Source organism: Rhagoletis zephyria, unplaced genomic scaffold, assembly GCF_001687245.7.
Source record: "Rhagoletis zephyria isolate East Lansing unplaced genomic scaffold, Rhagoletis_zephyria_1.1 Rzeph_scaffold_09753, whole genome shotgun sequence".
NCBI classification, from domain to species: domain Eukaryota; kingdom Metazoa; phylum Arthropoda; class Insecta; order Diptera; family Tephritidae; genus Rhagoletis; species Rhagoletis zephyria.
The window spans coordinates 10,004-23,090 of record NW_016166831.1 but is presented as its reverse complement, the minus strand read 5'-3'; the positions used below and the strand labels follow the sequence as shown (position 1 = coordinate 23,090).

Genomic DNA, 13,087 nt, shown 5'->3' with positions numbered 1-13,087 from the left:
ACTCGGCGACATTTATTTAATAACAGTGTCAAAGCATTAGAGAAGGTGTCACAAATGGACTTTTTTGGAAGGTTACAAAACCGCTCAACAAAACGTTGTTCAAAAATAAACCACGGACTTTTCAATAGGACTCCATTTATGCTTAATGGCAAAAATAACTCAAAAAAGGTTAAAAAAAAAAAGTCTATTAATGAATGTTATCGGGAAGCGCAGATACTAATGAAGGCTGGGCCATAGGATCCGTTGCGGAGTTTAGACTAATTTACATCCAAAATTTTTGAGTCGCTATCTCCAAATAGGGGTGCACGTGCCATTGGTGCTACGACTAAATTTACGATTTTCAATAAAGAAATGTTCGCAAAATAAACTGAAGGCAAATCCACAATATATGTAACTTTGAAAAAGATTTTAAAGATTAAAAGCAGTGTGGGAATATGCTAATTTTTAACTGAACAGAAATAAATGGCAAAAGAAAATTTGAACCCGTTTTGTTTTTTTTTTCTTGTATGAGTTTCTCTGAGGCTTACCTCTGATTAATGATTTTATTTCTAGCTTTGCAATCAAATATGTAGTTAATTCTACTAACATGTGGTAAGCATCTTTGACAGATAAGTCTAAGGTGGATTTTTATATACAAAGTTTATTTTTGCGAAAATTGGTGATTGCCCTCGATATATTATGAATGCATAATTGTTGTACATATATTTTTTATTTGTTTTTGTTTTTATATATATGTACATATATTAAAACCATCTACTCCATTAACAAAATGCTATTTACAAATTGTTAACAACAAAATTTGCCTATTTTCGAATGTCTTAATTTAGAAATTTGTTGCAGTGTATGGAGTATTAAATACAGAGTGCTAAGAAAAAGAAATATACCCGAAACAAAACGTATTGTATACATATTGTTGGAAGGGTCTAGTACATCATGGAAATAGGTTTTTTATAGCTTCTTAACCCTCTATTTTTTCATTAAAAAAAGTAATGTCTCAACTTGCTAGCGATCGCGTTGGATTATTACCGTGTTAGCTTAAATAGGTGCCAGGCCATGGTGAGATCGTAGGAAACTGTGCGGCTGATGAACTTGCCAGAGACGACACGCTTGTGGCAATATCGCCAAGGAAAGGAAAAGGAAAGCGAGCTCGCTTGACCGATGTGCCTCGTGTCAACTCAACGTACGCTGGAGGAAAACCATAGCTTGCGCTACTGGGAGGTCCGATTCTGGTAGGCGCATTGACTGGAAATTTTCCTATCTCTGAAATCGAGGGATTTTCAGTGTCCCACCGGTCACATTCATTTAAATGACAGTTACGAAGAATTAAGAAATCTTATAGCCCTTATATTACTAAGTAGATGAGTGCGTCAAGTTTGAAAATTTCATTTTTTTATTAAAAAAAAAATGGAGGCTTATAAGAAACCTATTCCCATGTTGTACTCGACCCTTGCTACAACCGCCAACTAAGTTTTGTTCCCGGTGTATTCCGTATTTTTTTTTGTCGCATTTTTGATATTAACGCACTTAAAGCTATTAACTTTTTACTGCCACAATTATTTTTTTCTATATAGCGTTTATAACAATTGCGTATTTGATTTACAAATAAAATTATTTTAAAATAAATATTTACTCATTAAAATGGACATTAATGCAGCTATAAAACATGTGAAAAACTTAGTTTTTGTATTTTTTGTTAATTTATTTTACAAATGTTATTTTTTTTCTAATTTAATATATTTTGATAAATAAATTATGCAAATTACTTATATATAGTATTTGGACGGAGTAAGAATTTAATTATGTGAAGCAAGCTGCTTTTATTGAAAATCAATGAATAAATAAACCTTTAATATACATACATACATATACAGATTTAGTAACTAGAGATGACTAGAGTAACTAGATCATTGATTAGTGCGAGTGTTAATAAGAAATTATTTGGCTGTTGCTTAGCGAAATCAATTATTTAATATACAAATAGGAATATATGTTTGTATGTATATTTGTTTATACTATATATACATTTACAATTTGTATAAATTAAAAAATTATTAGTAGTTTTATTATTATTTTTATTTCAGTTAATTTAATTTTCCTTTATAAATCTTGTAAGTGAGTGAACAGCTTGATTACTGTTTATTTTTTGTCATTGTAAGTGATTGATACATGATCCCTAGGATCGATATCTGCTTCGGTTTCGTTAATCTTGTGGCTCGACAAAGTTTCAGCAATTTCAGCAACACGCAATGAGTTATTAGCTGAAATGGATACAAAATAATTATGCATAAGAAAACTTTTAAATTTTTACGCAAAAGAAAAAATGGTTGATGTTAATTCGCATTGGAATAAAACTAATTTAAACCCCAAATAAAAAAACTTCCTTAGCCTTTTCTCTCTCTTTTTTTTTGTACATACTACTGCATTCACTGAGACAAAATTATGGCCAAATATCATCGCTACTATAACTTTCAATTATATATATATTTTTTTGAAATACTTACTCCTTGATAGTCTCGTCTTTGATGTTCGCGGTTGCTTGCGTGCTTGATCGCATAGACGGAATGCCTCCAAAAACTCGTTGAGATCCACAAAGCTATCCTTATTGATGTCCATCATTTCACACATGTGCAGCAATTCCTGCCTGGTTCCTGCCGAAGGCATGTATTGCCGCAGCAAATCTACAGCTTCTCCAAACTCATCTAATGATATTTGGCCTATATGATTGAGAAAAAATATGTACATACATATCACAGAATTCAAATCAGTATTATTGTATGCATTACACCGTGCAACACTAGGGACCAAATATAAAGAATTTGCGTTTTTAATTTTTCTCTCTGGCGTCAGGATTTTTTTAAGGTTTTTGCAATTTTAAATAAACGATTTCTTTAATAAATCATTTAAAAAACATAGCGCAAAATAGCATAACAAAAATTGTATTGAATATAAGAGAAAATTCTGAAGAATTAAAAAACTTAATTTTTAAGGTGCGCAAGCAGGAATAAGTATGGAAAATGTGCCTTTAAAATTGTTTCCCTGGACATCCTTAAAAATTTTCAATATTTTGGTTCCCGTATTGTTATTCTACATTGCACTGAATTTTTGAAAGGCTTTTTTTTAATTGATCATATCTTTGAAATTTGAAAGTCCTTTAAAAGGAAATCCTGACGTAAGGGAGAAAAACTAAAAACGCGGTTATACTATACTTTGCCTTTAGATTCGTTAATATTTCGACTTTTGCGTGTTTTGAAATTTTTTGTTTTTTTTTGTCGCACTGTGTTATGCTGTCCAAACTTACCCGAATGATCCTTGTCTAGTATGTGGAATATAGTTATTAGACTGCCCTTATGTTTATATAGGGCATCAGTGACACTGGTCGATGCTTCAGCTTCTTCAATCTAAATAGTAATTAAAACAAAACGTATAAACTGCATTTTTTTTATCAGCTTTGCTTTTAATTTCAATCATCTTACTATAACATCCGTATCGAGCAATTCCAAAGTCATATAATAGTTAACCAGATTTGGTTCGCGATCAGAGAATGGTGGTCCCAATCTGTCACGCATTAGACGCCAGGGCAAAGACATTTGTGTTACTCGCTCCATAACATCCGTCCACTGACTGATCGTTATTGCGCCTGGTTGTAAAAATATTAGCAGCATAGCAGAATATACCAACAACAATAAAATGAGCTACAGTTTCATTAATTTTATCGTACCTGTATTCTTGGGATCAAGTTTCGAAAACTCTTCTTCCAGTAAATCACGTCTAGCATGTAGTCTACCACCCAATTCACGTAACGCCGAACTCTCAACAATGCTGACACGTTGTCGGAATGTTAGTTTGGAAGTCTTTGACGCCGCCGAAATGTACTGTACAAATTGCGTGTCCAATTGTGGTCCGAACTTTAAGTAGGCGCCTCTATTCGAACCCACTGCATAGTAATTGGATGCGGAGAAAATTGTTATCACCTAAGGAGAAAACCAACTTATTTTTTGAAAAGTCTTGATATTAAAAAAACATCTATATTTGCTTATTATATTTGAGCTTGAGACCTTTGTACTTCTGAAAGCCATCGTCCAAATTCCACCGGGCACAAAAATAAATCGACCGATTTTTCATTAAAAACCAGCCTCAAGCTCATGTATAAGTAATAAATATAAACTTTATTAAGTCAATAAAAAAAAAACACAAAAACCATAAATTCAATTTTGTTTTAAGAGTTCTTGTTTTTCGACCGCAGATTTTTCGATTCTATACATTTGCCATACCTGTCCATCGTGTGTAAATTCATGTCCATCCGGTTTGCATTCGTGTGATCGCACCAAGAATTGCAACTTGTATTTTGCTAGGAAAGTTTTAGTTACATCTGGACCGAAATAGGTGCCAGCGCCTCGCAGTGAATTTGGCTTGCACCCATCTCCAACTTGGGGATCACTCCACATTATATCAAATATCTAAAAGAAATTAGAAATCGAGTTTACCTTAATGTCAATAAATATATGATATCCATTCAATTGTCAAAGAATGAATATTTTCTGGCTTGAAAAAAATTTATATCAACACAATGGCAGATGTGGGCGGTGGTCTTAGTAGACTCCTCTTAGTAGACTCCCCACATAATTTTTATTCGTTTTACTTTTGGTCTAAAAAACACTAAAAAATAAAAAAAACATTTTACTTATTTTGCTTTGCTCTTTTCTACGCAAAATCTATCTTTACTGTTAATAGTGTTTTTTTTTTTTAATTTTTGTTTATGACTTTATACTAGCATAAGCATTTTCACTCTATGTAATCTATGTAGAATAAAACCGGTTATTTCTTAATTTTAAAATCGAGAACCGGTTTGCTTCAAATTGCAATTTTTCGAATATCTCGAAAATCGGTTTTGGAAAAAAGCGAACAATTGAACACCCTAATATACATACATGCATACATACATAGCACGTATGAGAACATAATAGTGCGCATAAGAACCTAGACAAATAATTCAACACCAAATTGAAATGGTCGGATAAATGTGAGTTAGCAAATAAAACAAATTGAGCAAAACAGAAAGTAAAGCAAATAAATAAATACTCGGCAAGCTTATAAGTCAATGAGCCAATGAGTCAACCGGAGAAGCGCTGAAGGTCAATTGACCATTTATTATGAAAAGCAAATGCCAAAAAATATATGCAGTTTGTGACATCTTCACCGTTTATTTTAATAGCGTTTAGCAACGAAAGACAATATATTTATGTAGCAATTCGGGGAATCGCGTAATGCAACTGGGGCGCCATTATTTTTAGTAAGTGATGCCAAAGAGAATAGATAATTGAAACTGAGCTCAGCATTAGTTATTAATATCACTTAAGTGTAAGTGCGTTATTTGTCTTCTATTATTTTGAAGTATCGTGTGAATGTTCTATATGTCATTAGAATGCTATACTAATAATGTTTAAGAAACCAATTAAGAAATCAAAAGGACATGGTTCATTAGGTTGACTTCAATTCGTGGTATTTCTTCCAGTTCCAAATTTAAAAAAAAAAAAACACAATTTGTATAAAATTTATTTCTAATGCTGAATTTCCACTAGGCATTAAATGGCAAATAATTGTAATGACAAAGTTTGGCATTATAAAATATTCGTGTCATTACGTTAAAAAATAGTCATTTCAATGCCTAGATATTAAATATTGCACTCGTTAGATATTAAAAGTTAAAAAAGTTATCACAAAAAAATATCAACGCGATTTTTCTGCGCCTGAAACTTGTTCTTTATCTGAAAAAAATAAAGATTCAGATTTTTTATAAAGTTTAAAGCTTTAATTTATATGGTTTTGCTTAAAGCTTGGACAATTTCTTTGAACAACATTGTGAATATCTAGAAAAAATCAACGTGTTTGAGTCACTGTATGTATGTATGCATGTATGCTTGTATGAGCGTTACCCAAACGCCATGGCGGCTTCTGAAGCTTTAGCATCATAAAAATCGACATATTCATACAAAAATGTTACAGTGAGTTTGTGTGTGTTTCAACACGTATGAGCAAGACTAAGCAAACATGGTTTACTTTGAGGAAGAACAAAGAATAAAAAAAAATATATGTGCGCGCAACGTAGAAACAAAGTCGAATATTAAAAAAGAATAATTTTCCTCTTTCGTGCATCCCATAAAATAAAAAGTTTCCAAAATTGCTCTAAAGTAAAAACGTTTCCTGCATGTCATTTACAAACGAGTGATAAGCCTTTGTGGTACACAGCAAAGGAAGAAGAAGATAACACTTGCCATTGGCAGTTTGAAGTCTTTGAAGTCTTTGCAATTGTGCTAGCTCTGGAAATTTAAAATTTAAGTTTAGCCAAGGTCGTTAGTCAACATTGGAAAAAAGAGTCACGTGGAAGAAGAAATATTGTAAAAGTTATGGGAATGTTACCAATTGCATTCATTAAAAGATGTCAAAATATGAACAAATACCAAAGCATTTGTAAAAGTTGGTTACCATTTCGTCTTTTATATATAGCGATTTGAAGTTGTTGCCTTGAACTTGATAAATGTTTTAACTCAGTAACTAAAATAAAACATTCAATTTAAAGTTAGATCTATTATTGTTTTTGAAAAAAGTTATATGTATGTACATTAGAGTGGTAAACTTTTTGTATGGGGGGGAAAAATTTCATCCTAGAAAACGGGGCACACCTTTAACTCTTTCCTTTTGATATTTGTAACATCTATTCCAACTTTAAGTTTTCTACTGCAACTAATACAGGGTGCTCAATGACCCTGAAATGTGCTACAGGAACGCTGTGGAACTGGGTGATTTTTATAAAAAGCGATTTTTTTAAATAATTTAAATTTGAAATCTTTCTAAGGTACTTAACCAATTGTTTGATTAATATACATATGTGCACCATACTTCTAGAGTAAAATATGAGCATCATGAGCACCCTCTAAATTTATACTTAGAAACGTAAGGTTTGGTACCAGCACCTTTTTCGGCAAGAGGAAAAATTTTGGATGCTGCCCCAAACGCTATCTCGATAAAAGAAGTTTGAACCTCTCTAATGTACATACAGTGACTCAAACAAATGACCATGTGTTGTCTTTTTTTTAAATATTCGTAATATTTTTCCAGCTAATTTTTTTTTTGGTATTTTTATATATAAAAATATTGTCTAAACTTTAACCAAAACCGTGTAAATAACAGTTTTAAACTTTATAAAAAAAATTTAATCCATATGTCAACTTTTTATTCTGATTTTTTAGAAAAATTTTGGAGGCTACTTTTTCGGTTTTTTTTTTTAAATATAACAAGCGCAATTTACAAAAACTTGCGTTGATATTTTGAAATTTTGTTGCTGACGGTCTCCCGCGTTTTATTGCATAAGAAATTCATACTTATATGAAAAAAAGTTTAAAAATCCGTCACCGAAAAAAAAAATTCTCAAAAATCAACGCGATTTTTTAGCCTTATTTATATGGACTCTAAAACTGCATACCTAAAAATTTTCTAAAAATTCGAAAACATTACGAATATATAAGGGAAATCAACACGTGGTCATTGTTTGAGTCACTGTATGTATGTTTGGACAGGAAATCAATCCAGGTGATATCCGGAATTTCATTACTTGAGCTCGCGGACAGAATAGGGCGGCTTATATCTTCGCCACCATTAACATTTGTCACTTGGAAAACCTAACAAGCCTCTTGCTGCCGGTTTCACCAGTTTTCATATTAAATTCAAATAAAAAAATCAGTACTCACTTCAATTGTCTTCGTGAACCTGTCTATCAGACTGCTGCAAATTAAACCAGCTCATCACCGTTCGGCAGATCGGAAATATATCTATGCAACTGTATCCCTAAATAAATCTGCCTACGATTTGTGCCTAGCGAAATTAGTTTATTCCTTTGCTGTACAGCACAATGAAAAATGCATTAATTACAAATAGTGAAAAAAAGCTTTAATGCGTATTCAAATCAAATCAAATTTGACCAAATTGTTTGACAATTTACAACATTCAGAATACTTCTATGTCTTCTTCCTTTTACTTTTGAGCTCTTTTAAGTAGATTTTATGTTTTCGCTTTGCTCTTAATTACTTATGTACTTATGTACTTTTCAACGTAGACAGCTGTCTTCGCTTAATGCCTACAATTAGAAACAATAAATATACTCCTTTGAAAGGAAAATTCTCTTTGAAACCAGTTAGCGCACACGTTCGACATACTCGTACAGATTTCAATCTTTTCTCATTGCCGCTGTTTCCTAATTTGCGCTCATTTATTATTTTGGCGCCGACGCGACTTACTGGAGGCGCGACTTTTATACTTTCTATGGGTATATTTAAAAGAGAAAAGTGTTCCTAAGAAAATTATTTTAATAGGTATACGCAACAACAATTTATTTCTTCAGAAATGTTCTTTCGCTTTGCTTTTAATCATTTTTAGTATTTTTCTTAACGCGCAATAATTTAAGTGCATAGCTAGTCTGCACAGCTAGTCGCCTCAGTCGCCAGCTTAACAGGCTGTAATTATACGACGATTTATGCTTTTTGTGCGCGAATTTGTGGCCCTCTTGTTTGCAGCACAGATTCATCAAAATCTGCTCAAATTGATTAAATGCTTGAAAGTAGTCCTATTCAAAGAATTTTCTACAAATTTAAATTCAAGTTTAGTGTCGCAACGAAGATGATAAGTACTTATGTATGTACGGGAAACTAGCTTTTTTCATAAAAACAATTTTCTAGTTTTTACTTATGGGTAGTCACTGCCGGAGCGGCTCGCTTCATCCCGTCCGGACGTATCGCGGAAGTCCGCCCAAATTTCCCGGCCGAAGCAGCTGTACTAGCAAAGAAGCGTGACCACTTACGCCAGTTCGATCCCGCGGACCCTCGTCTGAGGGACCTTAATTTGGAGATTCGGCAACTGGTAAATCAACACAAGCGGAAAATTGGGAGGAACACTTGAAGGTCTGTAACTTCACATCGGGTGTGAGTAAGCTCTGGTCAACCTTGAGGTCCTTGTCTAACCCAACGAAGCGTGATGACAGAGTGGAAATCTCANGAAGCGTGACCACTTACGCCAGTTCGATCCCGCGGACCCTCGTCTGAGGGACCTTAATTTGGAGATTCGGCAACTGGTAAATCAACACAAGCGGAAAATTGGGAGGAACACTTGAAGGTCTGTAACTTCACATCGGGTGTGAGTAAGCTCTGGTCAACCTTGAGGTCCTTGTCTAACCCAACGAAGCGTGATGACAGAGTGGAAATCTCATTCGAAGGTCGTGCTTCGTCCGACCCGAAGAAATGCGCAACCTACCTCAGTAGGCAATTCACACTGCATCCTTCGGTAGACAGGGCCAAACGTCGATTGACCAGGAGGCCGCACAAGCACAAATAAACAGTTCACCACTTGTTTTCACCAGCTGTGAAGTGAAGGGGGCTATCGGAAAGGCGAAAGCCTCTAAAGCCATTGGAACAGACGCAATCTGTATGTTTATAATAAAACATTTGTGGCCTAAGGGAGTAGTTTACCTATCGGAGGTCCTCAACCTGTCTATGGCCACTCTTATCATTCCTTATGTGTGGAAATCAGGGAGGGTGGTCCCACTGCTGAAATCGGGGAAGCCCGCCAACAAAGAGGACTCTTATCGCCCGATAACGCTCCCTTCGCCGGTCGCGAAGACACTTGAGGCCCTGCTACTCCCATACTTCACCGGGAGACTCTTATCGCCCGATAACGCTCCTTTCCCGGTCGCGAAGACACTTGAGGCCCTGCTACTCCCATACTTCACTTCCACCTGACCCCAGCGAAGCCCCAGCACGGATTCCGTAAAGTTCACAGCACAACAACAGCACTTAACGCCATAAAACCCCAAATAACTCGGAGCCTAAATCGAAACCGCCCCTGTAAGAGAACGGTCCTAGTAGCGCTGGACTTGTCAGAGGCGTTTGACACCGTCTTCCATTCCACGCTGCTAGATGACATCGAGGCCTCCTCACTCCCACAGGCAGGGACTGAAGCGATGGTCGGACAATTTTATGAGTGGTCGACAGTCGTCAGTAATCTTCCGAGATCAAACCTCGAAACCAAGAAAAATCAAACAAGGGGTTCCACAAGGTGGTGTTCTCTCCTCCTTATTATTTAACTTCTACATCTCGAAGCTTCCACAGCCACCTGAGGGATTTTTCTTGGTCTCATACGCTGACGATTGCTCGACTTTGGTGTCCGGGAATGGAATTGATGACGTCTGCTCAAAAGTAAACGACTGTCTCTCCAGCCTTTCTCGCTCCTTCGCTGCAAGGAGCCTAACACTCTCCCTAACGAAATCAACGGCGACCCTCTTCACCAACTGGACGAAGGAGGTCAGGCTAGAATTAGGTATACACGTCGAAGGCACACCAATACCGACTGTACACAACCCGACAATTTTAAGGGCCACCTTCTTTAGCTTGCTCTCCTACTCCACGCACAAAACCGCAGTTGTCAATAAAGTACGGAGCCGCAACAATGTCCTCAAGTCGCTCGCCGGCAGCACTTGGGGCAAAGACAAAGAAACGTTGCTGGCAACATACAAGGCAATTGGCCGGCCGGTTCTAAACCATGCTGCGCCAGTTTGGACACCGGGGACTAGTTGGACGCAGTGGACGAAGCTACAGACTTGTCAGAACGCCGCACTCCGGACAGCGACTGGATGCTTTGTAAGCAATTTCTGGTGGGGTGTCACACAAGCTAACACCCAAACAGACCTCTGCTTCAGGAGGAGCCTTCGCCTAGGCACGTCAGGGGGCACCACTTCGTATACAAGGACGCATTCCAGCAATACGTAGACCAACCACTGGACCCAACGACATACAGACGAGCCATAAACGACATCCATAGAGAGTCAGTCTCCACCTACCTTGACTCTCGACCTATGAATGCCGTAATAGGAGCCCAATCACCACCTGTAGAAGAGACGGAGCTTCAATTGGCAAGAGAGACCCGCGTTACCCTGGCTCAATTACGGTCTGAATACTGTAGCCGCCTCAACATCTACCTGTCCAAACTCGACCCCAATATCCCCAATGAGTGCCCGGCATATGGAGAATTCCCTCACGACACCAACCACCTGTTCACATGCCAGCTCAATCCGACTCAGCTAACACCCCTCTCCCTCTGGTCCGAACCCATTGAAACAGCTCGTTTCCTAGGCCTCCCGTTAGTTGAGCTTGACGAAAATGATTGAACGTTGACCCGAAATGGGCGGGGCTTAGTAGTGCCGCTGCAACAACAACAACAACAACCAGGGTTGCATAGAGAATCTGATACAAATTAATTGCCAATTAGTTATTAATAGTTTGAATTTTTGTATGATAAACTGGCTAACAATAAAGGCTTAAATTGGTGAAAAGCTTCTTAATTGCCAATTAGGTGCCTGTTTAAACATAGTCTAACTTACTAGAAAATTGTCTAAATGTTTACATTTGTAAAAAACACATAGCATTCCCGATGTACATAATGAAATACAGAAGAGTCACTTTTTTTACTTCTGTGCCACATTTTCTTTGCAGTTGCAGTGACTGCTACGAATGCAACAACAGAAACTGTTTATAATTATACACACTTAAAAGAAGCAAATATATATTCAAATAATTAGAGTATTTATAAGTTTGTGCATACATACACATAATTGTACATATATATGTATGATTTAGTAGTCTGCGTTTCTGAAACTCGGAACCAGTAGTTAAATATACCCAAGTGGATTACCACATTTGCATATTGTGCGATGCATTGACATAAATTGCACAACTGAACATCTGCATTGTGCGCCGCACTCAGAAGCGTAAGGCAAACGAGGGAATTGTGGATACTTAAAGGAATTTCTTTAGCAGTTACGTGTAGTGCTACCTTCAGGCCATAGGACTTTAGCATATCCAGTTTAAGGGCATGTCAACTTAACTACAGAAGGTTATAGTGATAAAACTATATATGTATGTATGTGTGTATTTGGTACTATTTTACGTGCCACAAGTGTACGCATCAAACTAGGAAATTAGTGTTGCCAGATTTTGTTTTTCCATCCATACGAGACAAGTGCATAATTTATCCCAAAAATATGGGATTTACAAAAATTTAACAGGACAAATGAGAATTAAAGGATTTGCTTTAAAAGCCCAACAACGAACCATATATTAACAAAGGTGATCCATTTCGACAAAAAAATTATCAGATTAGTTATAAGCTTATGATAAATTTCGTTCGTAAATTAAATTCGTCTCACGCTGGCGCAGAGGGTCAAGAAAAAAGTTATTAATATGTAACCTTTGTTTTGGTGCTTGGTAAGTCATTTCGTACCTGTCAGTCTAACGGCTAGAATCTAGCGTTCCTTGAAGTGGAGTGCTGCCTTAAGACCAATGCTGAGCCCAGACTTACAGATTACATAATTTTATATTTTCTCGCCAGAAAATGCGAATATCTTGGCGCAAATATACCAAACAGTTTTGATCTCCAAACGGAAGGTGCATCAGCAAACATTTTCAGTGTTCCATTTGAAAGCGCATCAACTGACGTACATAGGTATCTACTAGTAAGTATCTACATAAGTATGTATGTGTACATATACGTTGCCCATAAAAATTGCACACTTTAAATTTGTGTTAATAAAGTGGCATATTCGTGTGGCATGCGTTGCACAGACACGCAACAGCTCTGCTATATACTCGTAATCATGCAACCGTGCAATGAGCTTGCCGCACCAACGCTTTCGCATTTTAGCAATGCTGTCATTACTGTTGCTCTTCCATTTTGGTAAATGACAAAGAGCTTGCATGAGTTGGATGCGAATAATTTGTGCAGCTACATAGGTACATAGATACTTCCTGTTGCCACACATATCCTTCCCGTTCATGTGAACCCTCATGCACTCTTATTTGCTAGCGATTTTTTTTTCTCTCTTTTAAAAATTGTGTCTTCATTTTGTCTTGTTTTGTGGCAGCTAAAGCCTCAGCATGTTGAATTGTTGCATGCCACTGCCATCAAAAATGAGCGTACGCCTCTGACGCGTCTGTCACGTGTGGCGTGCTGGAGTAGGCTACAATAGGACTTGAGAGTCTACACGTAT

General features: G+C 36.5%; 1 protein-coding gene across 1 annotated transcript in view; it reads right to left on the bottom strand.

Moving 5' to 3' along the window:
• Window positions 1-2,074: 2,074 nt before the first annotated feature.
• The window catches only part of rdgC (retinal degeneration C), a gene marked incomplete at its 5' end in the record, with an annotated part of 19,385 nt that continues 8,372 nt past the window's right edge, over window positions 2,075-13,087 (bottom strand). Inside the window, 6 exons of the mRNA XM_017632165.1 lie at window positions 2,075-2,258; window positions 2,502-2,714; window positions 3,299-3,398; window positions 3,474-3,637; window positions 3,719-3,971; window positions 4,272-4,457. Coding sequence (XP_017487654.1) covers window positions 2,137-2,258; window positions 2,502-2,714; window positions 3,299-3,398; window positions 3,474-3,637; window positions 3,719-3,971; window positions 4,272-4,457 — 1,038 coding nt within the window. The remainder of the gene's footprint in view (window positions 2,259-2,501; window positions 2,715-3,298; window positions 3,399-3,473; window positions 3,638-3,718; window positions 3,972-4,271; window positions 4,458-13,087) is intronic.